Source organism: Urocitellus parryii, chromosome 9, assembly GCF_045843805.1.
Source record: "Urocitellus parryii isolate mUroPar1 chromosome 9, mUroPar1.hap1, whole genome shotgun sequence".
Taxonomy (NCBI): domain Eukaryota; kingdom Metazoa; phylum Chordata; class Mammalia; order Rodentia; family Sciuridae; genus Urocitellus; species Urocitellus parryii.
In genome coordinates this window covers 27,680,299-27,707,977 of record NC_135539.1, presented here as the reverse complement: position 1 = coordinate 27,707,977, position 27,679 = coordinate 27,680,299, and the positions used below count along the sequence as shown (strand labels likewise).

The window sequence follows — 27,679 nt, the reverse complement described above, 5'->3', positions numbered from 1 at the left end:
ATTAGTTGAAGCAGTACAAACTCAGATGTATGCCTTCATAAGAAGGTAAGCATAGTCCCTCAGACTGGATTGGGTTGTATATCCAGGTGTACCCAGAAAGCCCCAGGAGGCCTTGCAAACATGCTTTTTTCCTGAGGTCAGTTTTGTAATTTTTTCATGCTGCTGCAACAAAATAACCAAGACTAGGTAATTTAGAAAGAACTGGAGTTGATTTCTTGCAGTTCTGGAGACTGGTGAAGTCCAAGATCAGGGTGCCGGCAGGTTCAGTGTCTGGTGAGGGCTGCTCTCTGCTTCCAAGATGGCACCTTCCTGCTGTGTGCTCCGGAGGGGAGGAATGGCAGAGGGGCAGAAGGGCAAGAGGGTGCCCCCCCCCGTAGCTCTTTTTATTTTTTTTAATATTTATTTTTTTAGTTGTAGGTGGCACAGTACCTTTATTTTATTTATTTATTTTTATGTGGTGCTGAGGATCAAACCCAGGGCCTTGCACGTGCTAGGTGGGTGCTCTGCCGCTGCGCTACAACCCCAGCCCCACCTGTAGCCCTTTTTAAACAGTGCTGATTTTGTTTGTGAGGGCAGAGCCCTAGGACTTAATCCTGTTGCATTGGGGACTGAGTTTAATGTTGAATGTAAATGTTGAGATGAAAACACTTAAATCATAGCAGTTGGAGTCCAAAGAAAATTTGTAGCCTTTCACCTAGAGAATGTCCAGAGGAGGGTGAGGACAGTGTCACCCTCGAAACATATAGTGCTTAAGCATGAGGAAGAGAAGGCCATACTGCCACCATACCCAGCTACTTGCTATTTTTTCTCGTCCTCGTCTCTGACTTGTTGGGAGGAAGAGGTTGTGGGAGCTCCAGGTGGCCCCACAAGGTGGGATTTGTTGGGGGGCAGCGGGGATTTCTACAGTCCTCTGGTAGAATGAACTCCCTGACCAAGGAGAGACCCTCTCCAGCCAACTTGAGCTGCTTGGGGACCCTGGAGGAGGACAGCAATCCCAGCCTCCACTTCCTTGCACCTGGAGACTTTGGCTCAGCACACGGGCTTGGGAGCAGTTTCTAGAGACCTGTGGGTTCCATGGCTGAGGTCTAGTGTGGCTGGTAAAGGAGAATTTGGCCTCATGTGCAAAGGCAGCAGTTCCAGAGAAGCGAGTCCCAGTGTCCTGGCTGTATCATGTTTACGGAACACAGCCGGCATCACGATCAGGGGCTTGGCCAGAGTTGTAGATGACATTGGTCTCAACCAGGTTCCAGAGGAGAAGGAAGGAGATTCATTATTTATCTCCTTTAAGGATGCTTAGGAAAAATACTTTTATTAACCATATGACACTTATTATTTTATTTTATTTTATTTTGGCAGTACTGGAATTGAGCCCAGGGGTGCTTTACCACTAAGCCCATCCCCAGCTCTATTTTTTTTTTTTTTTTTAAAGAGAGAGGGAGAGAGAGAGAATTTTAATATTTTATCTTGTAGTTATCGGCAGACACAACATCTTTGTTTGTATGTGGTGCTGAGGATCGAACCCGGGCCGCACGCATGCCAGGCGAGCGCGCTACCGCTGAGCCACATCTCCAGCCCCCCAGCTCTTTTTATTTTTATTTTTTTGAGGCAGGGTCTTGCTAGGTTGCTTATGTCCTCGATAAGTTGCTGAGGCTGGCTTCGAACCTGGGATCCTCTTGCCTCAGCCTCCTGAGCTGCTGGGATTACAGGCACCACCACGGCCACCAGGATCATTTTCTTGATGCACACATCTAGGGGTTGTTTCCTGTTCACCTTTGTCTCCTTTCTGGCCCAGAGAAGTCCCAGTCCAGTCAAAGCCAGACAGGCACGTGGTCTGACAACTGGCCCTGAGCCAGCGGATTCCAGCAGCCTGACAAAATTCACGTTGCCCTGGAGCCATAAAGAAATTAAGCCCTAGGTCTAAATTAAGGAAGGAAGGGGGGAAGTCCCAGCGCATCTCCTTCAGATTTCCTGGAGCCCTACTGCATCCTTCATGGAGGCGATTAAGTGGACCAGAGCACTTGGGGGGTGGGAGCCCAGCTGGACATGCCCTGAGCATGAAGGATTAGGGAGCCTCTTCTGTGTCCTGAGAATATTCTAGATGTCATGCTTGGGCCTCAGAGTCACAGGGCCAGAGGCTGAATCCTGTGGCCACCACCTGGAGGATTTCTGGCCGCGCATTAGTCAGGTGACCTCACTGTGCCTGGTCTCCTCATCCCTTGGCCAGGTTGGTGGCTGCAGCCTCGCAGGGGTGGCAGGTTGTACTGCCCGTGGGGGGCTTAGTAAGCCATGTCTGTGGTTAGTAATGTTTTTGCTCATTAGTTCAGGCAACAAATGAAATTGTTACACTAAAGGTAAAGGGTGGAACATGGCTTCTTTCAGAATGATTCCTGCTGGTCATTTGGATGTGGTCCAAGTGTCCCCCCAGGGTTCATGTGTTGAAGTTTAATTCCCACCATGAGACATTAGAAGGATAGAAACTCAGTCTGACCACAGTGTTTAGAGACGCCTTTGGGCTGGGCACAGTGCCACACACCTGTAATCGCCGCTGCTTGGGAGGCTGAGGCAGGAAGATTATGAATTCAAAACCAGTCTCAGCAGCTCAGTGAGGCCTTCAGCAACTCAGCGAGACTCTGTCTCTAAACAATATGTAAAAAAGGGCTGGGATGTGGCTCGGTGGTAGAGTGCTTGCCTAGCCTGCGTTAAGCTGTGGGTTCAAGACTCAGTGGTGCCGAATTGAGGGTTGGGGGATGGCACACAGTAGGTGCCTAATGAGTGAGCAACTACATGACGAAAGGAGAAGACCTTCCTGTTGAAGTCAGAGCAGACCTCCCTGGGGGTGGACGTGGAGTGGGTTTGCCAGGAGCCGGGGCTGGAGGAGTGGGCGAGGAGGAGTGGGCACAGGTGTGACCGCCCAGGTTAAAAATAATCGGCTCCCCTCTGGGAGAACCAGTAAGCGGCTGGGGTGTGCTATTCTGGCCGACAGGTCTCCCCCGCCTTCTGGTGCCAGTGCCTGGAGATAGTGGCCCTCTCCGGTACCCAGATCAGCGTGGGAATGGCCAACTGGGGGCTGAAGCAAAAGTTTTTTTTTTTTTTTTTAACTGAACGCTTCCGTTGGTTTCTGTCATCACTTCTCTTTGGAGCACTCAGTTCATCTCATTTTCTGGGACCTAAAATAGCTTTCTTTGCTGGGTTCCTCCTGGACTGAACAGACGTCTGGTAAGATCACAACCTCCACTCCTGCCAGCTACAGATGGCATTGCCAGCCATGGCCCTGGACAAGAGGCTCCCATGGTGGCAGCTGGAGTCCTGGCCAGTACCTTTTGGCTCTTGAGATGTGCAGAAATTGACCCCTGAGCTGCAGATACTGAAGACCCGCCCTGGCCCTGTGCCAGCCAAGACTGTGCAAGAAGGTGCTGGGTGGGTGCTGTCACCTTCGGAGGTGGAGAAGACCGGTTATTGTGATCCAGTGTGATTAGTGCAATGGCAGAGATTTAAGGAAAGTCCCACAGAAGCTCAGAGGTGGAAATAATTGACCCCGCTGTGGTACAGTGGGTCGAGGAAGGAGACTTTTCTTTCATTTATTCTGAAAAGATTTATAGGGTGCCCTCCACATGCTGCCTGCTGTACCTGGTCCTTGGGGTGCATGGCAGAACCAGAGGTCCCTGTGTCCTGGAGCCGAGCTCTATGTGCTTGTCGGTGGGAGGCCGATGGCAATAAGTGCAAGTGAGTGTGATGTGTAGACTGGGGAAGGGGGTTGGATTTCCTGGGAGGGGCTGGTGCAGAATGGCCTGAAGGTGCTTGGGTGTAGGAGGGCGGAGGCCTTCCCTGGCTGCTGCGCACCCTGGGAGCCTGACTCCCACCTAGTCTCCACCTGGCCCCCAGTCTGGCAGAAATCATGGCCTCAGCCTTGCCCCCTGGCTCATTGCTGGGCTGCCGAGTCTGGACCTTGCCACCTCTCTGTGCTCTCTCCCTCCTCCTGGGGTCTGTTCGGCAGGGATCACACAGGGCAGTCCAGAGAGACCAAGAGCTTGTCCATGGGGCCAGCTTTCATAGCAGCTGGGGAGGCGCTGCGTGCCTTCTGGTGTCAGGGAGCCGAGTGTCACGTGGGCAGTTTTGGCCGTGGCTCTGGTACGGGTTGAGGACCATCAGCAGGTCAGGAGACCCTCCCAGCTGAGCCCAGTAACCTCAGCCCATACGAGGCTAGGGCAATAACACTTTGATCCCTGTCTCCTGCCATCCTACTCTCTTGTTCAAGTTGGAGACACTGAGGCTCAGAAATTCGAATCTCCCGGGATCTCTCTTCCTGAGTTCTGGGCTCTGTCTGCGCAGCTGTCTTCCTTCACTGCTTCCCCAGCTCCTGGGGAGAGACGCCCCAAGTGCACTGTCTGCCGATGCTGTATGGTGGGGGGCTGCACTGAGCTGTGGTCGTCGGTGGAATGGGGAGGAAATGGGTGTCTGCAGGAGACATTGAACTTTGGCTGTTTTTAGGAACTATGGAAGGGTGTCACGAAGCTAAGCATCAGGCAGTCTCCCACCATCTGACGTGGATGCTGGTCCATACAGACTCAGTGCATTTCTGTGTGTGCACGCACATGTGAATACGCCATAATGAACCCTATGAAAGTGCTGCTTTTAGTGGTCAAAAACAGCCAAATTTTCATTTGATTCAACCAAGCTGGACACACAAACAAATGCAGTCATACTGTTAACAGAACTTTGTATATTTGGGGTGAGGGTGGGGGCAGGTATTGGGGATTGAACCAAAGGGCGCCCTACCACTGAGCCACATCCCCATCCCTTTTTTATTTTTTATTTTGAGATAGGATCTCACTAAGTTGTTGAGGGCCTCACTAAGTTGCTGAGGCTGGCCTTGAACTTGGGATCCTCCTGCCTCAGACTCCCAAGTCTCTAGGATTACAGGCATGCGCCACCACACCTGGTGCTATATGCTTGTATTTTAGCTTTCTCTGGGCTGTAGACTGAGAAACAGTATACCATGGTGGTCAAGGCCATGGGTCCTGGGGTTTAAAGTCTGTCTCCACTGTTTACTCACCTAGCAGGTTACCCTGAATCCCTGGGCCAAGGTTTTGCCTTTTGTGTTGTGAGATAGTCATGGAACCTTCTATGCAGAGCTTTGGGGGCCATTGCAGTCACATGTTTGTGAAGTGCTTAGGTCAGTGCAAGCACTGGGTAAATTTAGTGAGTATCACTGTCTTTCCAATGAGTTCAGGTGACACGTCACCTCATCATGATCAGCCCTCTATTAATACATTTCCCACTCTTGAGGTGAGATCCTTGTATAAATGTCTAAGACTGTTTATCCAGTCATCACTTTCTGCCTTAAGGACGTAGGCGTTGAAGTGTTAGCTTTAAAGAATTCTTTTTACTGATGAGTTTTGAGCTGGGGAGTGAGTATAGGGGAAGGTTCTCTGGGCTGTTGGCCTGTAAACTAACTCACCAGTTAGTCTCAGCCTGTTCCTGCTGCTATAACAAAACCATTTTGACTGCGTGATTTGTTAACAGAAGAAATTTACTTCTCACCATTCTGGAGGCCGAGGAGCCTCTGATGGTGGGGCTGACAGGTTTGGTGTCTGGTAAGGACCTCTTCTATATGGGGTACGTTCTCTCAGCACGGAAGAGATGGAAGGCACAGGCTGCTCTCTGTGGCCTCTGTCTTGGAAGGCTCATCCTGCCCATAGGGCAGAGCCTCGGGGATCACTTAGCCCCTCCTCAGAGGACCCCTCCACAGGAATGACGCTTTAACTTGGATTCTGCCTCAAGGAACACAGACTTCAATCCATGGCACCCCCTTTGCTTTTCCACCCCCACAGTGACACTGGCAGCTTGGTAGTCCCTCACTCAGGGCATTGTTCACTTCTGAGCCTCGGCCCTGCTGTCCTGCAGGCTGATGGCCCTTGTGGCCCTTTTCCAGGCCAGCTCCTCTGGTGAGACAGCTCCTCCTCCGGTGTCATTCCCACGCTTCAGCGCTGGCCACATGCCCAGCCTGTTGCCCTGTACGCTGCCCATGGGTGTTGCTCCTCTAAACATGCTGTGGACACACTGCGTGACGCCTGTCCAGCTAGACCTGGTCTTCGAAGCCAGCACTGTCTTCCCTACCTGCGAGCTGACCAGATCCAGCACTTGACACGTAGCTACCCTGTGTGTGTCGGGTGGTGGGATCTAATGAGTAAAGGAAACAAGGAGTGAGTGACTGACTGCTGGAACTCAAATCAGCGGAGGTGGTTGGAAAGGGGTGAGTCTAGGCTAGCCTCGATAGAAGGGTCAGATGATGCAGGACGTGTCTGGAAAACATCCCTGAGGGACAGGAATGATCAGTAGGATTGAAAAGGCCAGCAGAAGCCAGTCCCCAAGCTTTGGTTGCCAGGCCAGGAAGTAGAGCAGATTCTCTACATGTGGCCATGAGCCTGGGTATCAGCCGCCTTTCTGTTGCTGTAACAAGCACCAGCGTTGATCAGCCTAAAAAGAGAAAAGGTTTATTTTGCTCACCATTTTGGAAGTTCCAGCCCATGATCGATCGGTTGTCTCGTGCCTCTTGTGCCTGTGGGAAGGCAGGGCCTCGTGGTAGGAGTGCACAGTACAGGAAGCTGCTCATCTCTTGGCCTCTGGGTAGAGAGAGACCCGAGGAGGCCTGAATCCTGATATCTCCTTCTAAAACGTGTCCAGTGACCCAACAACTTCCCACCAGGACCACTTTTAAAAGCTGTGCCACCTCTCAGTGGAGCCGTGAGCTGGGACCAGGTCTTCAGTGCATGGCCCTCCGAGGACAGATCAAACCGTACCATGAGGGTGGTTGGAGCCATGTTCTATGGAAGGTGGTCTGGCAGCGTTGTGACCGCCAGGAGCTGGGGACCCGCAGGCTGTCAGGCCTGCAGGCTTGGTGGCGGCCACCTCTCACCCTCCATGACCCCTCCGCTCACTCCCCTGAGGATGGCTCTTCTTCGCCCTCAAGAGACAGAGTGTGGTTCTCAGTAGCCTGCTTTCTAGGGAGGTCACTTTGCAGCTACTGCGGTGATGCAGCCCACCTCCAGGGTCAGCAGCCTCCCTGGCCTGAGAAGGCTCTAGCAGGTCCTCTCCCGCCTGTGCTCCGGGGTCAGGGCAGGGAGGATGGAGGGCCCCTGCCTGATGGACATCCTGTGGCCTCCTGCGGGTGACCGGGCCCTGCATTGCTCACTTGCTGGCGAATTTATTTGGTTCTGACCCATGTTCTTTCTCAGTCCCTGAAACCGAGGACTTGGCTTCGGCCTCTGTGGGGGTTTTTTGGTGGAAACGAGTCTGATCGTCCTCCTCAGGCCGGGAAAGAGGTGTCTGGGATGCATGCACTTGAACCTGCAGTGAGATCTGGGTTCAGATTCTGGCTCTGCTCCTCACCAGCTGGGTCACCCAGTTAGCCAGGCATCGTGACCAGCTGGGCAATTCCTTGAGCTGTCCTGTGCCTCAGTTTCCCCATGTGGTTAGCGGAGTTTGTCCCAGTGTTGTGATAAGGGCTCAGTAAACGATGGGAATGGATCTCGGATCTGTTATGGGCCAGGCGAGGGTAACCGCCTGGGCTTCTGCCCAGTAGAGGGAAGGCTTCTCCACCTGTTTTTAGGAGGGAAATCGAGACCCACGGCAGGGAGGGAGGAAGTGAAAGACAAACCAGAGACTCTGAGCCTTTGGCCTCCTGTTGCTCAGGCCCTGCGTCTTCTTCCAGTCAGCCCGGAGGTTCCCTCTCTCTTCCTGAAAGTTCTCCTTGAAGAACAAGAAGGACACCAGAGTGACCACATGTGTCTGATTCCCCCGGGGTCCAGCCACTGTCCAAGCTGGACAGGCACCAGGAGGCACAGCAGGCTCCAGGGCTGGTGACCAGAACCAGGGGCAGGACTGGGGCTGGCTGCATGGTGGGGGCAGCGGCCAACTTCTTCCTCTGCGTGCACCCGCTCGCCCTGTGCCCGCTGTGGCTTCGCCCGTGACCTTGCTTCCTCTTTTGCTCTGGAGAGGCTCAGTCCCTGGAAATCTTGGTTAGCTCACCCGTGGCTGCCTGTGGCTGAGCCCTGGCTATGTAGCAGGAAAGTGCACCTGACCAGGTCCCTGTCCCAGACACTTCCCCTCATACACAGAAATGCCACCATTTCTCCCATTGGCAAGGGAAGCCCTGGTCCCCTCCTTCAATGTGCTGCCCCTTTGCTCCCCAAAACGGCAGGTGCTGCAGCTGCTGGCTGCCTCCAGCTCCCTCTCTTTTCCTGGACCCCATCAGGGAGGGGGCTTCCATGTCTCCACCAGACCCAAGCAGCCCTGCTAAAGGCCATGGCACCATCCAATCCAGCAGCCAGGTCTCGTCCCACCTGGTCAGTCAGCAGTTACACGCTGATCGCTGCCACCTGACTGTCCTGAACATGGCTCTCCATGTGGCCCCCAGGGCACCCGCTGTGCTGTTCTGCATTTCCGTCCCAGGGTCCCTCCTCTCTGGGGTGTCCCAGACTCCCCATCGGCACTCACTCCTGGGGGGTCTTTCCAGTCCTACATCGAGTGCCCCAGGACAGAAGCTGCAGAGCCATCTGTCCCTTCCACCTCTGCCCCGTGAGACGGCATCCCTCCCTCTGCCTTCCTGCTCTGGGAAGGACGCATCACCCAATTTATGAACCTAACCCAGAGCTTTCCTGAATCCCGGGCCTGGCCCAGTCTGCTGCTCCTGTGTGGCTCCGCCTGGATCCCCACAGAGTCTCCATGTACCCCCTGCCAGGAACGAGCCCCGTCTCCCCACCCAAGCCCGCCCCCCAATGGCCTCTCTGGCCCCTCAGTGGCAGTCCGTCCTTCCTGTTGCTCTGGTGTGTTAACTGTGCCTCCTTCCTTCCTCCCAGCCCACGTCCATAGCCTCCTGCCATCGCATTCTGCGTCAGCAGACCCCATCGGCTCTACCTTCAAAATAAGACCCAAATCTGACCATACGCGTCACGGTCCGAGCCATGTCATCTCTGGCCTGCATCACTATAGCAGCATCCTAACTGGGGTCCCTGGATCCACACCTGGCACTGAGGTGTGTCTTAGCAAAGTGAGTCAGGCCATGGTACCCCCGTGCTCAAAACCTCCCATTTCCCCGGCACCCCTGCCCCCGTGGCTCCTGTCATACTGGACCTCTTGCTGTCCTCATTCCACAACCTGCTCAGCGTGGCCGTGGTAGTGCCGGGCACAGGATAGGCCTTCAAAAAATATGTGTTGAACGGCCGCAGGCCTGCGATCACAAGTTTGAGGCCAACCTCCACAACTTAGCAAGGACCTGTCTCAAAATGAAAAATAAAATAAAAAGGGCTATGGAAGTGGCTCAGTGGAAAAGTACCCCTGGGTTCAATCCCCAGCGCCAAAAAAGAAAGAAAAAGAAATATATACGGAATAGGAAAAGAATTCCCAGCAGTTTTTCCGAGTTTGAAGACTAGAGGTTTGGATGACCTCTAAGAAACTTAACCATGATTGGGGTGAAGCGTGGAACTGGGTGACAGAGCAAGACTGGGCCTCTCAGAGAGCGGGTGACCAACTGTACTGGGCCAGCTCTATAGTTAGAGGCTTCATGGGAGGAGAGCTATTTTTTTGAGATTTATGTAACAGATGTGGTTTTGTATAAATCACACTTCTGTAAACTGAATCCTATTTTAAATGTACTAGCGGAGATTGCTATTTAAAGGAATCTGATGCCAGTTTCTTTGGTAAGATGAATAATCATCTCCTAATTTGTCCCCGGCGTCAATTCACATTTTCCATAAAGCTTTCACGTTGACTTGACTCCTGTGCCTGTCTGAGCTGCGGGACTCTCCCCGGTGCTGGGGATCCCACTGCCTCCACCACACTCTCTCTGTGCTGTCGACTTCCCCTGTTCCGGACTCTCCATTAGCCGGGCTGTTTCCTGAGACTCGGACGCGGAGTGCTCTCCGGAGATACGGACGTGCAGCGGCCCCTGCCTAGACCAGAGAGTCCATTCTGGGGCATCTGTTCAGTGGGTTGTGCCTTCTGGCTGAGGTCACAGAATTAAGTTCTCAGGGATGTCCAGGTAGAGGCAGGTTTGGGGACCACTGAACACAGTGAAAACCCGTGCTGCCTGCCGTTGGCCCATCCCAGTTGGAGAGCAGATGGAATGGGATGAGGGCTTTGCAGAAGGCAGCTGGTGTGGCCATGGCCAGAGACCATCCCAGAACTGGCCCATGTGTGGGCGGGAGTTCAGGGTTTGGGAATGTCTTCTCTCAGTCCCTCACTCTTGTCTCTGCTGATATCTGGGACAAGGTCAAGGTCCTGTGGCCACTCGATGGAGTCTTGTTCAGCTGCTTTCCATGGTCTGCTCCCAAGGAACTTGGCTTTCACGGGCCCACTGTCCAGTCTCCCGCACACTCAAATGGGTCTGTCCGAGGGAGCGTCCTCTAGAGAGCATGTGGCTATGAGGTATGGCTGCATGAGAAACCTGGACTAGAATAGGCTTCCTGGAGGGTGGAGGGGAGACTTGGTTAGAGGTGGCTGGGCCTTAGGCAGGTGGTTGACCCAGGCACCTGCTCTAGGTTTTCTGACAGACTTTCTCCTTTTGGTTCTGACTGGAACAAAAGGTTGTAACAACTGGATGCTGTGGTACCTGCCTGTAATCCCAGCCACTGGGGAGGCTGAAATAGGAGGATCCTGAGTTCAAAGCCAGCCTCAGCAACTTAGTGAGGCCCTAAGCAATTCAATAGATCCTGTCTCTAAATAAAATATAAAAAGGGCTGGGATGTGGCTTAATGATTAAGCATCCCTGGGTTCGATCCCTGGTACAAAAAACAAACAAACAAAAACCAGTCATAGCATCTGCTAGGAGAAGGTTGAACTGTTTTGAAGATGCGAGAAATCCTCCTTTAAGGTACAAATGTGTTGAGGTCAGACAGAGGTCTGCTGATCCAGGAGTTCCGCTCTAACCATCTGAATAATAGAACAGAGAATATGCAGCTCTAGAGAAAGGCTGTGGCCACCCCAGTGTGACTTGGCCACCGGAGCAGGCCCTGCCTCCTTCGCACAGGCTCGGCCTCAGAGGGCAGCAGATGCAGGCTCTAGGGAACAAACTGAGCAATGCTGTTGTCCTTGTCACCCAGCAAGCCTGGCATTCGAGGATCTGAATGAGCCAAACAGGTGAATGGAGAACGTTCAGCCAGAACCAAGGAGATACCTTGGTGTCGCCATTGTGTGTGTGAAACAGGGTTCTGTGAACTTCTAGGCTGTGCTTCAGGAAAACTGGGTCACAGCTGTGTGCAGGTCACCATCTGAAGTGGGGGCCAGGATCAAAAGGGGCCGTGGAGAGGGGCATCGCAGAGGCTGCTGGAGGCTGGATTTCTCGAGATTGGACCCCGCTGGGAGGGCCCTGGAGGACCTGCTCTTCCTGCTTCCTTGGGGGTCAGTGGGGTGGACCGCAGAGTGAGAGGTGAGATGGTGGGGGAGGGGCCGCTGTGGAAGAAAACCCGAGAAGAATACAGAGGGTGTCTGGGCAGAGGACACCACAGGCCTCTGTCCTGCTAGAATGTGACAAGTGCTTCCCAACTCAGTCGTGGGACAGGCGCGTCACCAATGAACCAGTTTAGAACTCACAAGTCCACGGGGCTGGGGGTGTGGCTCAGCGGGAGAGCATTCGCCTAACATGTTCGAGGTCCTGGGTTTCGATAAAGGTATTGCGTCCATCTACAACTAAAAAATAAATATTTTCTTTAAAAAAAAAAAAAGAGCCCACAAGTCCCAAGTCTTGTTCTGTGGACATGATACATATTCAAATGTCATTTCAGAGTGGCCCTCTGGGGCATGTTTGTTGCTCAGGGTATGTTCTGTGGCCGTTCGCGTCTAGGACAATGGGTTCAGAGACAGAACTGGACCACGAGGGGTTCCCTGCTCCGGACCATCTGTCAGCCAGCGGCCACCCCCACCGCCTTGCGTCCTGATGGCCGGGCGACTTGCTGTGTGTTACTAAAAAAGGAGAGAAGGCAAACCCCGCCTTTGGACAGCTGGGCAGAGGAGGGAGGCGAGGAAGTTGGGCAACGCTGGTGGTTTAGGGGAGGACACGGCCGGGTTGTCAGCTCCTGTGGACCAGCTGTCTCTCTGGAAGTTTCCCTGGAATCCTGCATGAGAAGCGCGTGAGCCCAGCTCAGAGGACACTGGGGCCAGGGTGTGTCTGAGGGCCGTCCCGAGGCCAGCTCCCCAGGCAGGTAACACTCTGGAAGAGCGGCTGGGGTGATTGAGTCCTTTGGTGTGAGACCTGTGAACGTGACCTTGCAGTTTGGGGTGCTAGGGAAGTGGAACCAAGGTCTCTCTGTGACGAAAGCGGTGGCCCGTGGGTGGGGCTGGGGAGACGGGCCAGCTTCTCCTTTTTCCTAAGACACGGTGTCTGAGCATCTTACCCTGTGCCCTACATGCTAGGCCTTCTGGTGGCCTAAGTGGGTACTCCACATTTGTCAGAAGTTCTGCCACAGGGAGAGAGGCAGCTAGCATTGGGGACAAGGAGTAGCTCTGAGACCCTCATGAAAACAGGTTGTTCTCCTCCCACCCCTTGCTGTCAATCTCGCTTTCCCGGCCACTGTGCGGGAGACCCCAGAGTCAGATGGTTCAGCCCGCGGTCACCCAAGCACAGGGAGGGCCCTGCTCTGTGCTCATCCACCTGGAGAAGAGGGGACCAGGCCCCATTCTTTGTCACGGCCTCAGTTCCACCCCATCACCAGAGCCCCCTCTGCCTGTGTCCCATCGCAGCCCAAGGCAAGCGTCGCCCTGTTACCAGCAACCTTAAAGCCAGACGCACTGGAAGCTCTTTGTTCCACCCTTGCCCCTTTCTCCCTATTCTGCTCTTCCATCAGGTGCCCTTGGATGCTGGGCCCGGGAGTTCCTGTCCTCTGGTCATCATCCACAGTCCTTCTCTTTCAGTATCCTCCAGATAAGTTGCTGTTCCTTCCAATCCATTAGCCCCATCTGCTCTCCATGGTGAGGTCAGGGAGGAGGGAAGCAGGCCTCGCCCCCGTGGTCATTCTTGTCTTGAAGATGTGGTGGGAGACTTTGCCTTGGTGATGGATGGATAGTCAACACCACATCACATGAAACACTGACTTAGAACCTAACAGGGAAGCAAGGACACTTTGACATCAGCTGCTCCATGGACACATGTTGGCTTCTGGTGCCTTTTTTCCTTTCAGGGATCTCTTTTATTTTATTTATTGGTTTATTTATTTTGCATTGCTGGATGAAACCCAGGGCCTCACGCATCTCCACTGTTCCCCGAGCCCCAGCCCCGGCCCTGGCCCTGTTTCTAGGATCCCCTGTGGTTGACGTGTGCAGTTCTATCACCTTCTCTCCGACAAATCTTGACTGGTCTTTGGATACCACTTCCTTGCCCTACCACCCCGCCATGGACCCTGGACTCTTTCTCCATGATCCCGCCATGATCCCTGGTCCCTTTCTCTATGACTGCCAGATCCCTGGTCCCTTTCTCCACCATACTCCCATGATCCCTGATCCCTTTCTCCATGACCCCACCATGATCCTTGGTCCCTTTTTCCATGACCCTGCTTTGATCTCTGGTCTCTTTCTCTATCACTCTGTTATGATCTCTGGTCAATTTCTCCATGACCCCTAGTCCTTTTCTCCTTGACTCCCCATGACCCCTGGTTCTTTTCTCCACTATGTCGCCAGGCCCCTCGAGGTGGGCTATGGGCTCCTCACCCTTGAGCTCCAGTTAACTGAGTCGGAAGCCTCTTGCTCCCTCCGCAATGTGGGCCGCCCCGCGGCCCCTCCCCTCGGCCCCGCGGCCCCTCCCCTCGGATCCGCGGCCCCGTCCCTTGGCCCTGCACTTCCGGTCAGTGCCTGTGCCTCAGTGCTCAGTCTTACCAGATGTGAAACAGGAGCTTGCCCAGCCTCGCCCGGCCTCTTTACTCTGTGCACACAGGAGCACTGCAGGTGTCCACTCGGGTACCCTCTGCGCGTCTGGAAGGCCCTGTCCTTCAGTGTCCCCTCCTGACTCTGCTTGTTACTCTGTGCCACTCACAGACTCAGGGCAACTTGGACGCCCTTTCCAGTCTTCATGAAGTGCTTTGCGTTTGCCCGGCCGGAGAAGGAAGGGGCAGGAGGAAGGCCAGTTTCCTCTCCCGTCAGCAGCCGGCCCTTTGAGGACGAGCTCCACTGGCAAGCGGCATCTGGGAGGTCCCCGCATCCAGTTGTTCACCGTCCATCACAGCTGTCAAAGCCCCCCTGGGCTCGTGTGGCACAGTGTCTCACCAGCTGGGGGGTGGCCCTGCCCTGAATACCAAGGCCTTGTTTTCCAGTCCTAGGTGGACACAATAGCTTTATTTATACACGGTGCTGAGGGTGAGCCCAGGGCCTCACACCAAGGCAAGCGCTCTGCCACTGAGCCACGGCCCTTGTGCCCCCACTTTTTCTAACCACAGTTTCTTAGTGATTCCACCGGGCTTTTCTCTGGGGAATTTACCCTATTTTAGCAACTCCCATTGTCCCCGTCCCCCAGCCCCTGGTAACCACTTTCTGACTCTCAAGAGTCCAACCACTCTAGGGACCTCTGTAACTGTCATTGTTCAGCCCTTGTCCTTTGGTGACTGGCTGATGTCACCTAGCATGGTGTCCTCGAGGTCCCTCTGTATTTTGGCAAGCAGCACAACATCCTTCTGTTTTAGAAACGACTAAGGATTCTGTGTCATGGACAGACACATCTACCTGCCGCTCACTGTTGATGTACCCTGATCTGTTCCTCCCAGTGCCCCCTTGTTTCTTTAGCTCTTCGGGGCACTGCACAGGCCTGGTCACCCTCCTCCAACTGAACACAGGTTTGCACATCAGTCTTTCTTGGTCTTCTCCACTCTCCCAATCCACTGTCCAGATGGGGACACTATCAAACAGAGCCTGCCTGCCTTGCTTTCATTTTTTTTTTCTTCTCTCTTTCTTTCACTGGGGATTGAACTCAGGGCTCTTAACCACTGAGCCATGTCCCCAGCCCTTTTTAATTTTGATTTTGAGACAGGGTCTCATTGAGTTGTTGAGGCCAGCCTTGAACTTGCAGTCCTCCTGCCTCAGCCTCCTGAGCTACTGAGATTTCAGGCATTCACCACTGTGCCTGGCTCAGCACCAACCTTTTGGGGATCTGCCTGACCCAACTGTTCAGTTACTTATCACAAATCCAAAAGTCAGAGGATGTGCGGGCTTTAGCAAGGGAGACGGGAGACATGGTCCTAATTTTGGTAGTTCCCAGTTGATGCAGCAAGCGAAACCCTACAAAGTGGAGAAATGCTGCGTTAGCTGGGGGCCATAAAAACATACCCTGGGCCGGCCCTCGAGCAACAGATATTTATAGACCGGGAAGCCCAAGATCAAAGTGCCAGCTGACCTGGTTTCGAAGTGGGGACTGTCCTCCCAGCTTGTCAGGTGGCCATCTGCTTGCTGTGTCTCCTGACCTAGAGTCGCTTCCACAGGGGGACAGGAATCTTCGCTGCCAGGTTGTCCTGGACGGCTTCTCCAGAGGATCAGTTCCTGTTCTCCAGCCTGATCAGTACCTCAAACTAAGGGACCCACTTGCTTTTGCTTTCCACTGTGAGTTGAAGGAGCAAAAGGTCCTGGGGGACCACGAAGCAGATGGGGGCGGGTTTGTGCTGGGCCGCTGGGGGTTTCTGAGGGCAGCATGGTGCAGGTGGAGCTGGGTTTGAATTCTGGCCTCACTGGGGATTTTGGTGCGGGGGTTGGACGGTTCTCATGTGTGCAAAGCACAAGCTACACCTCCTGCAGCCCTGACCCTGCCTCTTGTTTTCTTTGCTACCTGGACTTGGATAATAGAGGGTCAGATTCCCTGTCCTCCAGAGCCCCCCCCTCCCGGGGGGGGGGGGATCAGAAGCAAATCACAGCTGGGATGCCCTGTAGGAGGCAGAGGCCCAAGGGAGGGTGCCTGGCCGAGGATGCTGCTGCCACCACGGTCTAGTAACAGTGACAACTACAGACGGTCCCTGACGTAGAAGGGATCAACTTCAGGTGTCTCAGCTTCATGATGGCGTGAAAATGAGCCCACGCAGGTGTTCCACAGCTGTTTTGTAAATGACGCCAGCCCTTTGACACTTTTGTATGGAATAGGCTTTGTGTGGACCACTTGCCAGAGGGGGCTAATATAAGTGTTCTGAGCGTGTTGAAGTAGCCCAAGCCCAGCCTCGGTGTCTGCTAGTGAGGGGTCGTAAATGCTTTGTGTGTGTCCGTGCCTGCGTGTGTGGAACTGGCATTGAGAAATCTGCAATCCATTTTTATTTATTTACTGAAACCAGGGTCTCACTAAGTTGCTGAGGCTGGTCTCAAACTTGCGATCCTCCTGCCTCAGCCTCCCTCCTGCCAAGTAGCTAGATTACAGGCCTGCACCTCCACACCTGGCTTGATGCATTTTTGACTTAACAGGATTTCAATGTACAGTGAGTTTTTTGGAACGTGACCCCACCATCACCCAAGGAGCCTCTGTACTCTTGTTAATTTTGATAATTTGAAAGACTTAGTTTCACTGATGCTGCAGACACCCCGCCGCCGAGTGCTGTCCAGCCTCCTGTCCCTTGCTTGTTCCCTCACTGTCACAGGTCCTCTGGCCTTGACATGGCCCCAGCCCTCACTGCCACACTGGCTCAGGCCCGATGTCCCAGCTGTTCCCCGTGGCTGCCCACCTGTGCTGGCCGTGAGTCTCTCCCCTCCAGGCCTCACCCTGCCTTTCCTTGTCGCCAGCCTTGTTACTCCCCTGGGGACTGAGGACCCCAGGAAGCCCGCTGAGCCCTGAATCTCAGGACCAGGCACCTGGGGGAGGATTTTGGTTCATGCAGCTCAGAACCAGTAGCAGGAATACAGGCTGGGCTGGGAGGAGGCTGAGAGCTGGACCAAGCCCCCTCTCCCAAGCTGTTTTCTTTAACTTTCCAAAACCAGTAAGATGAGCCGGCACCATGAGGCCCTGCCGGTTCCAGTCCCCAGTTGCCACCATGGGCAGGAGGTGGTGCTGAGGCCACTGGTGCTAGGCCTTCCCCCTGGGCAGATAAATACTTGCTTCCTCCTCTGCCTTTGTCCATTTTCTGTTTGCTATAAGAGGACACCGGAGACTAGGTAATTTATAAAGTAAAAAAGTGTATGTAGTGCACAGGGCCGGAGGCCGGGAAGTCCAAGAGCAAGGCCCTGGCGGCTACTCAGTGCCTTTTGCTCCTTCAACTCACATTGGAAGGCAAAAGCAAGTGAGTGTGTATGAAGGAGGCTGGACACCATGGTGGAACGCTGGTGGAGGCCACTTGAGGCCCTGGGTTCAAGCACCAGCACCACACAGGGAATAAACCAAGGAGCTGGACAGAAGAGGCCGCCTCGCCTCGCTTTGTGACGACCCGCTTTCCTGAGAACAAGCCCACTCCAGAAAGGCATTGACCCCGTCCTTTCAGTCACCTCTCAAGGTCCCCCCCTCCCAAGGACACCATGGCAATTAGCCAATGGCAGTCGAATTTCGGCAAGGGGACCAACCAGATTCAAATGGAGGCTCCCTCCTGCTCTCTGCCCTTCTCTTCCTTCCTTCCTTCCTCTTGCTTTCCCTCTTTCCTTCTGCCCTCAGGGCTGCACCCCCACCCGTGGTGCCACCCCCACCCGGGTACTTCCTCCCTGTCCGCCCTGCCATGAGCTGGGGGCTGGCCTTGGCAGCCCAAGGGCTGGGCTCCTGCCCAGAGCTGTGTGTGTGACCGGACAGGGCCCAGCTGGCCAGCCCAGGCCCCGCTTCCCTCAGAAGTAAAGCCCCAAGGACACCCATTGGCCATGGCCTGGCAGGGCCACCAGGCTGGGGAGGGGCAGGAGGGAGGCCGAGGCTGCGAGGGGAGGAGAGGGCCGCCCTTCCTTCGGTGCCTGCTGGTAATTGGCTCTCTGAGGCCAGCCTGCGACACTGGGGCCAGCGGGCAGGAAGTGGTGCACAATGCCGCTCTTTGAGGGGAGACTCGGCTGGTCTTAGGTCCTGTGTGACTCCAGGGAAATCTGGAGAACAGCCTGTTCCCAGAGGATGTTCTCTAGCCCAGAGCCCCCTCCAGAGGTGAGCCACTGAGCCCCACTGCCCACCCTGCGCCCAGGAGCCCTGCCCCCACTGCCCTGGCCTGCAGGTAGGCCCCACCTCAGGCCAAGTGACGTCTTGCAGAGTCTGGGGCCGACAGGGACGGGAAGGACTTTGTCCTGTGTGGCCGTGAGTCACCACGCACCTGGTCCACAGGAAGCTGAGCCACAGTGCATCCGGACCCTCTGCCCTGGGGGCAGCAGTGGGCCTGAAGAGAGGGACAAAGCCATGTCCCCTTTGTCCTGAATTCTGGTGGGGAGGAAAGGCAACATACATGTTGGCTACATTAAGATAAACTGAAGTTCTTTTTAAGAAAAGAAGAAAGAAAAATAGGTGATTGGTCCCAGGCTTGGAAAGTTCTAGAAAATGGTAAAATGTGGTCTTTGGTCTGAGACTGGGGCAGGATTTAGAATATCGATAGTTGGGGACATGTGACATAGGAAGGATAGAGAGGTGGCGTCCTAGGCTCGAAGTGTTATTAAAGCAACAGAGCTGGGCCCCCAGGAACCTCTGCCTGGTGACCTCGAGGTAGCTGACATCCGAGGGTCCTGGAGGGCCTCAGGTTGACCCCAAGGGCTCAGAAAGCTGAGCTTGGCCCTGCCTGGTGCCTTGGAACCCTGAGCAGCCTGGCCACGAAAGCTGGGCCCCAGGCCTCCGTCCACAAGAAGGCCTCTGCCTTCGGGCCTTGCTGCAAGAGGAGGGCCGGGCATGTACCTTGGAGCTTTGGTTTAGTTGGCCCTAACCTAGGCCAGGCCCCGTGGTGCAGTGGGCAGACATCCCACACTCTCCCTGGTTAGAACGCTGCAGAAGTAACTCCTGCTTCAGGAGGAGGGAGGGGTATCTGTATCAGGTCCCCTGCTCGAGAACCTTCTGTGGGTCCCCACCCCAGGGCCTTATGCATGTGAGGCAGGCACTCTGCCAACTGAGCCACATCCCCAGCCCCCACATCCCACTACTTCTTGCCCTGGTATCCAGGACCCTCCATCATTTGATGGGCCTTTACTGTCTAACCATGGGAAGGGACCTAGAAGTCACCTAATCCAACTTGAGCCGGTTAAGTCTTTTTCACAGTCACCAGGAGTGGTGATTTACTGAGAAAGTGATACAGTGTCAGCCAGGAGCAGTGCTACATGCCTGTGATCCCAGGGACTCAGAAGGCTGAGGCAGGAGGATGGCAAGTTTGAGGCCAGCCTCAGCAACTTAGCGAGATCCTGTCTCAAAAAGTAAAAAGGGCTGGGGATGTGGTTCAGTAGTTTGGTCCCTCTGGATTCAATCCCCAGGACCAAAAAAAAAACAAACAGAAAATGATACAGAGTCTGGACTCTCCTTCAGAATAATCCAAGGACGGACGGGTCAGTGGCTGGTGGTATAGAATGGGGGAGGGGCGGCCTGCCAACTACAGCTGCAGGGCCAAAGCCAGCCACCACCTGGCTTTGAAAACAAAGCCTTATTGGGTGCAGCCTTGATCACTTGTTTATGTATGTGTTTCTCAGTGGCAGCCTTGAGACTGATGGGGACCATGTGGCCCGAAAAGCCTAGAATATTTATTAACTAGCGCTTCCCAGAAAATGTCTGCTGACCCTGGCCCTTGGGAAGCCAGTGTGACCACATGTTTGTAAGGCTTGGTGTCAGGGCCCTAAGGCTGGTCTGTGTGTGTGTGTGTGTGTGTGTGTGTGTGTGTGTCTGTCTGTCTGTCTCCAGGCTTTTCCATAATGGGAGCTTACGACAGCACCTAAACCCAGGCACCCCAGTTCTCATAAGCCACCCTTGGAGACGGAAGTCTTGCTCCCTATGGGCACACGGAGGAGTGTTGACTGAGTAGCTGACAGTGGGGAGACTGGAAATGCACCGTCTCTGTGTTTCCACTCACGGGCTGGGTCACTCAGGCCACTAGCACTGTGGAATGGCATCTCCAAAAATGAGCAACAGGTGTGCTGGGCACTCGGGGAGAGGTCCAGAAAATAGTTTCCCCATAGAAAAGCGAGATGTGGGAAAGTCTACAAGTGACCATCCTATGTTTGAAGCCTGCAGATGACAGCTTGGTGTGTTTGTATGGCTTAGGGGCAAATGACGTCCACGGAGGGAATGGAACAAAATTTTTTAAAAAGGAAAGATTCCTACAAAAGAAAAGTGCATCCGAGACATGATTCCTTTGAATGTGTTTGTGTCAGTGATATAGCGATGGATTTGTGTTCTGCAAAATGGAAAGAGACCAGGCCTGGTGTGGTGGTTGGGGCCTGTAATCCAAGCAGCTCGGGAGGCTGAGGCAGGAGGATCACAAGTTCAAAGCCAGCCTCAGCCACAGCAAGGCACTAAGCAACTCAGTGAGACCCTGTCTCTAAATAAAATACAAAATAGGGCTGGGGGTGGGGCTCAGTGGTAGTGTGTCCCTGAGTTCAATCCCTGGTGCCCCCCAAATAAAAACAACTGGAAAGCGGTATTTCTCATGTCCTGTAGACGTAATTAAGGAAAGAGAAGGGAATCTGCCGGGGAGTTAAAAAATGCCCAAGAGAGGAAGGTGGGAGACCACAGTGGCCGGCCAGGGAAGTCCCTGTGGGAGGTTAGAGGGACTAGAGGTGACGGAGGGGCATCGGGATGGGTTTGGGCCACGGTCACCACCCCCCGGGCAGCAGCGCCCCTCCCTCCTGCTCCCTGAGGAATAATGTTTCCCTGGGGATGAAAAGCCTCCCTTTGTGCTGGCTTTAATTGCCACCTCCGTGTGCCAAGTGAGTGAGTGGCAGGCAGGCGCAGCAGCTGGGCACAGCCAATGCCAGGCAGCTAAGTCCGCTCCCTTAGGACAGTCAGGCCAGCTGGTCTGGGAGCACTGCCCACCTTTGCCCCCAGTGTCTACTGAGGAGCCAGTGGCAGGGGGTCAGCGGGCAGGGAGGCCATGGGGGGGCAGGAGGGTCTCAGCCCCTCTCAGAGGCTTATTCATTTCACCCGCCTTTCCCCTCCCCCTCTTGTTTTGCAGACTGTCAGCATCAATAAGGCCATTAACACGCAGGAAGTGGCTGTGAAGGAAAAACATGCCAGAAATATCCTTTTGGATGTTGCTCCAGGCCAACCCTGGCGGGGTCAGATGGTGGGACTGAGGTCAGGAGCAGCCAGGTTGGAGCAGCTCCCAGGGAGAGTTGGCTTCAGGGACCACGAACCATCTGGGTGGACTGAGGCCTCCCAGGGCCACCAAGTCAATGGACAGTGGCTTTCCTTTGAGAGGTCTCCTGCAGCTCAGAAGGATTGTCACCTGTTTGCAAAGCCCTCCAGGGTCGCCACTTGGCCCAAAGGGCCACACTGACCCCCTTTGGGGACACCACAGTCATTTCCCCTTTTCTGATCTTGAAACCAAAAACAAAAAATATCTCAGCTGCAGTTCAGCCGAGGCAGAGGCTCAGCACGGGAGTGAGAGCCATCCTTGTGAACAGGTGCAACAGATGCTGGACGAAAGCAGGAGTTCAGAGTGGACCAGGGAACTGGTAACTCAAATGCCCCTCTCCAAGGTCCCCACCCCAAGCCCGCCGACATGGCTCTATGGCTTGGTAGACAGGTGCAGGCCGACTTTAGTTAATGAATCCCTTGATCCATCCTGAAAGGGTAGAGTTTGGGAACTTAATCCCTGAAAGCTGAAAGCAAGAGGCCCCCAGTGGGCTAAGCCTTGGCGATGTGTCTCAGGGCAGGGCAGGCGGAGTTCAGACCTTGGATGGCCGGGGGAATCCCAGGTGCTTGGGCTCCTCTGGGTTGCTGTGCCCCAGCCACTCAGGCCCAAGGGCCTGTCCTTAGGTCAGGACAGGCCTCAGGGCCTGAGGAGGCCTTGCAGGTTCATGGCCAGGGGGGCCCCAGCTCCGCTCAGTGAGCTTTATTGGTTGAAGTTAGGATGGGGCTAGAGTGGGGAGCCCGGACCTGCTGGGTGCCTCTAGCCTGGTCCTGCGTGAGCCCAGCCAGCTCTTGCCCATTTTCCCCAGAAGTGTTACTGAACAGGGTGGTTCTGCCCACCCGAGGCGGGCTGATCCCTGGAAGGATGAGTTTTGCAGTTTGCTCACAAGACAGCTGAGTGTGGAACAGGGAGAACAGGTCTCGAATCCACCCCTGGGGACAGGGTCGTGCAGGGCGACTGAGGGTCAGAAGGGAAGTGAGGGTGATCTGCACATGGTAGTCAGTCCTCAGGGCTCTGGTCGGAGGCACATTCAGAAAATGGTGGTGGTGTTGTGCTCTATGGGTGGAGTCTTAGGCCCTCTGAGTCAGAAGGTCGCTCATGGACACTCTCATAGGCCCAGGTGAAGGGATTGGTGGCTTCAACCAGTTTGAGCTGGACAAGGCCACGTCCAGGTTCCTGAAAAACAACTTAGTGGTTAACCCTGGGGCCATCCCCAGAACTGTCCCCAGGGGCGTAACATACAGCAAAACCCCTGGAGCCCAGTACTTATCAGTTGGGTGGCTCCTAGAATCTCAGTGAAAGCCAGTGCTCTAGCAGTTGACACTGGAGGGTCTGTTGCCTTTCCCCTCTGTTTGGAAAGGCCCAGGCCCCTTCTTTATTGTGCCACGCTAGATTCTCTCACCAGGATTAAAAAATGTACCAAGGAAGGCCCTCGTTTTAAGTGGCCAGTTGATTCTCTCAGGGCATACTCTGTCCCCACCCCTGCCTGCAGAGAACCTGTGACCAGCCTGACATAGGGCAGGGTGTCATCATCAGGGTCTCTTCTGGGGTCTGGGGCTCTGCAGAGGGAGGCCAGGCCTGCTGCGGCAGGGCCACTCCATGCACATCACAGCAGGCTACCTGGGGTGGGGCAGGCGGCCTCTGGAAGAGACTCCAACTCCCCTCTGGAGCTCCCCAGCCCACTTTGAGACCCAGTTAAACTAAAGAGCTGGCCAAAGACCCCAGAAGGTGAGTGTCCAGTGCTGTCATTCTGTGAATCTCTGATTGACGCTTTCTTAATGGTGGATAAATGTGGGAACCACCCATTCCCCTCAGCAGGGGTACATGGGCTTGGTGGAGGAGATGGAGACACATGTGTCTTTTATCAGCTGTCCTGGGTGCCACCTGAGTCAGCCTCAGGAACTGTGACCTCAGAAATGCTGTGCAGACAGTCATTTATCTTGGAAGCTCAATGGGGAGCAAGTCTGTCCCCCTCGAGGGGTCCACTCCTGATGAGCCTGGACTGAGTCTTAGATTTTCTTTCTGTACCTGACTCAATCACGGGCATAAAAATGCCTATAAAACAAAAGAACGACAAAAGATTCTCCTGGCTTCTTTCAAAGTCGGGTGCCCACTGGCCCGCTACCTGCTCTGGCTTCTGTTCGGGCAGACTACACTCAGGTACTGTGACCACCACCCGCCGTGCCAGAGGAGGGAGCCACCGGCTCTCCTTGTTGCTTCCTTCTCCTCTGAACAGAATCCCAAAGTTTCTATTCATAAACTGTTTCAAAGATCATACCAGCATCGAAAACTGCTCTCTGCTCCAGACCTGAAAGTACAGGAAGCCCACCGCCCTTGAGGTGAAAATTTCATCCAGGACAGGGACACAATGGCACCTTCTAGCTCAGAAGCTCAGTGACCTGCGTTCTGCATGAGTCATTGAGCCTGTGACCTGGGCACAGTGCCCTGCCCTAAGTAGCACTGCATTTTTTACCCAAGCCTGGATAAAGAGGGCCCATGTTCAGGGTCAAGAGCTGAACTTGGTTGAGGTGCTGGCCAGGAGAGCCGTTGGTGGCAGTTGGGCTCTGAGGGAATTTCTAAAGAGCTCGCGTGGTGCGGCGTGTGCTTTCAAAAAATAAAGTTCATTCCTGCTTAATAAGTGGCTCGTGAATTGTGCCCAGCCAGACTGCGGCATTTGGTGGCCCATATGGGGAAACAGCCCAATGAGCATTTCTGTAACTGGGGTGACTGGGCTAACTGTGATTGGTTGGGCTTCCCACCGCTTGATTGCGCTCTCCCGCTTCTGTAACCTGGCTTGCTTACATTGGCTAGACCCCCGAACATCCCTTTTGCAGTTTTCAGGCTTATAAGGAGTGTCCTTGCAATTGTTCAGGGCTGATCAGGGGAATAGCTTTATGTTCTGGTCAGTCGCCACCAGTGTGCTTCAATAAAGGCTTGATTCGATTATAAAAAAAAAAAAAAAAAGAGCTGAACTTAGGGTCAGTGGTGCCCAGTTCCTGGGTCTGTGATGCCACCGTGAACGTCACAGAAGACACTGGGAAGTCCTCTCCTGCCTCCGAAAGGGCCTGCTAGTGACAGATCTGCAACGCACACTGAAAACCACCCAGGGCCAGGCCAGGTTGGTCTCCAGACCGTGGCAGGCAGCCTGCAGGCAATAGGTGCATTTGGAATTGGGTCCAGGGAGGAGCCACCCCAGGACTGCACATGCAGGAGTTTCAAGGTGTCCCAGGTCCAGGGCACCCCTGAACAGGCCAGGAGGTCTGTGGAGGAGGTGGGGGACCAGAGGCACTTGGAGTTTTAAGGAAGGGCATTTTAAACAAAACTTGCTCCTCCACCAGGCACGTGCACCCCTGCTGAGGAGAATGAGTGGTTTCCACATTTATCCACCACTAAGAAAGTTTTAATGCTTTTAGAGCATAATCTGTGAGGAGTTGGGACTACTTCCTAGAAGAGGACCCCAGAGAATCAGCCAATCAGGCTGCAGGGTTCCCTGCGTTAGCCACAGTTATTCCCCAAGGGCTCCACCACCCACTTGGCTTACTCAAGGAGGGCCACTAGGACCACTCATGGCCTAGGGGGTGATTTCTGCAAATTAGAAACTGACCCCTTCTCTCCAGACACATCCCTGGGGAAATTGCCTCATAAAATACCTCTTACCAGAACAAGGCGTTGTATTGGCAGATGAATGTCCAGGTCTGTGGGGGCTTAGCCCAGCAGTGTCCCTCCAGGTGGGGAGGCCATGGCCTCTGCGGCTGCCTGGCCCTTCACAGTGGCCAGCAGCCTCCGAGGCAGGACTCGCACCTTTGTTTTCCATGACCCCTTCACCATGCATCCTGGGCACCCACCACGAGAAAGGCGCTCAGACCTTCTGGTCTGTGGTCAACCGGCTGCCTCTCTCCAGCAACGCCATGCTCTGCTGGAAGTTCTGCCACGTGTTCCACAAGGTCCTCCGGGATGGACATCCAAACGTGAGTCCCTGGGGCGCAGGGGAGGCCGGGCACCCCAGGGGTAAACCGCCTGGGCCACAAGCTGGTCCACTGCCACACGGTTCCCTCCTCTCAGCCTTTGGTTACCGACGAGAGGTGGGTGGACGCCTCCCGGTGGGGCTTTATTCCCCTCCCGGGCCCAGCCTCAGCGTCCTCTGGCTGCCCCTTCTGTTCGATCATGGCTCTTTCTTTTCCTCCACAGGTCCTGAAGGACTCTCTGAGATACAAAAGTGAATTGAGTGACATGAGCAGGATGTGGGTGAGTTTGGAGATGCCAGCTGCACCTGCTCCTTCTCCAGAGGCTACAGAGCAAGGACCATGGGATGGACAGATTCAGGCTCTTTCAACTTGTTTACGATTTCTCCCTGAATGTCAGGGACAGGGTACAAGTGTCCCCAAATAGTACCACAATGTCCACTCTCTTGCCTGGGTACCAGGAAGCTGCAGGAAAGTTCCAAAGTCTGGGAGCCTATCTTGCCAAGGGAACTCATGTTTTGAAGCTGTCCAGGTGTTGGCATTCCTTAGCAGGGACATACCACTATTCCTACTTCTTTCCTTCTGTTGGGAATTAGCATTTTTAATTCTTAATTAATTTAATTTAATTTACTGCTAGTGCCTTTTCTTTTCTGTCTGAGTGTTCTCAATGCTTAGCATGACTGGGGAGGTAGGTGGCAATCTCAAAATCAACTGAAAGAGTGTTTCTAGCCAGGCACGGTGGCACACACCTATAATCCCACCTGCTCGGGAGGCAGGAGGATCTCGAGTTCAAAGCCAGCCCCAGCAACTTAGCAAAGCCCTAAGGAACTCAGTGAGACCCTGTCTCTAAATAAAATGTGAAAAGGGGCTGAGGATATGGTTCAGTAGTTAAGAGCCCTTGAGTTCAATCCCTGGTACCAAAAAAAAAAAAAAAATGTTTCTATACACACCCAGATAGATCCCTCTGGATTCTGAGGATCAAGGGATATATGTGGGAGGGAGTCAGCATTTTGAAAAATCTCCCTGGTTGAGTCTGATAAACGCTTTTACACCCACCAGTTGAGAACTACTATTTTAGCTTTTTGCTCAGCCTTATCTGTATCTCTCTGCATTCACAAGATGTTAGTGATTATACAGTCCAGCTTACCTATCTTAAGTGTAGGAATACAGGCTCAGAGAGGGAAGCCCCTTATCCAGAAGTCACAAGGGGAGTTACCTGAACAACCTGAGAGTGGCCCCCAGATCTCCCAAGTGCATATTAGGAAGCTCTCCCTATGGCATGTAAAGCTTAGGTCCTTATCCTTTTTGGTAGAATTTGCCTGGCATATCTTTCCCCACCCTTTATTTTCAACTTTCCAATATTTTCATTTTCTTAGACTATCCTTTGTGGGTAGCATTCAGTTGGATTTTATTTTATTTTATTGGTAATAGGGTCTCACTGTGTTGCCCAGGCTAGCCACAAAGGATTTTGGTGGTTTTTTTTTGTTGTTGTTGTTAATTCAAGTTGGCAATCTTTGTCTTTTAACTAGACATTTGGTACATTTACATTTATTGTAATATAAGATATAATTAGATTGGCATTTTCTAACTTTTTGTTGTTGATGTTTGGGGGCTTGGGGGATGGGGTTCATGTTGTGGACTGGACCCTGGGCTGTGCTCAAGGTAAGCGTACGCTTGGCCTCAGAGCTAAGTGTAGTTTAGCTTTCAGCCACTTCCTCTCCCAGCTTACTTTGTGCTTCCCTTTGTCCCATCTGTTCCTAGTCTGTTTTTCTCATTCGTTGCTTTCTTAGGGATTGATTGGGGTTCTCTCATTACTAGTTGAGAGGTTAAAATTTTCCTCTACTTTTTTAAATAACTGGGTATGTTCTTTAATAATTAAAAAATGCTTGTTTAGTTGATCGAGGTCTCAGTTTCATACCTGCACCTGTTTCCTGTGGAATACAAAGAACTTAAGACTATTTATTTTTATTTAGTTATTGATGGACCTTTGTTTTATTTATATGTGGTGGTGAAAATTGAACCCAGTGCCTCCCACGTGCTAGGCAAGTACTCTGCCACTGAGCCACAACCCTTCGACCCTTATGCTATTTTAGTTCTGGTTGTTTTTCTTTTTAAGCCCTATACCATATTGTTTTACTTTGTTTCATTTTGTAAACCTCTGATCTTTCATCTGGGATCACTTTCTGCCTGAGTTATTTCTCTCAGAACTTTCTCTACCCGAGAGTCTGCTGGTGGCATACATTTTTGCTTTTTGAGAATGTCCTGACTCAGCGTCCTTCATGAAGATAACCTTCTTTGGGTTTGGGATTTTAGGGGGACAGTTATTTTTTCTCAAGCTACCCTTCCATGATTCTTGGCTTCCATTATTTTCTTGAAGTCATCTGTGAAACTCACTGTTGCTCCTTCACAGCTAATCTGTGATTTTTCTCTGGCCATTTTTAAGATCTTAGAACGTGTTTAAGGGTGAATTTATTTTGGATTCTTTGGACCTCT

General features: G+C 53.4%; 1 protein-coding gene across 3 annotated transcripts in view; it reads left to right on the top strand.

The window, feature by feature from the left end:
* The window catches only part of Hip1 (huntingtin interacting protein 1), a 131,018-nt gene that overhangs the window by 62,859 nt on the left and 40,480 nt on the right, over positions 1-27,679 (top strand). For 2 of the 3 annotated variants that reach the window (XM_026396852.2, XM_026396851.2), the window contains exons 2-4: positions 21,045-21,108; positions 25,050-25,192; positions 25,413-25,469. In XM_026396852.2, the coding sequence (XP_026252637.1) occupies positions 21,045-21,108; positions 25,050-25,192; positions 25,413-25,469 (264 nt within the window). Of the gene's footprint in view, positions 1-18,010; positions 18,056-21,044; positions 21,109-25,049; positions 25,193-25,412; positions 25,470-27,679 lie in introns of those variants that run through there. The other variant, XM_077802279.1, reaches the window with a different exon arrangement.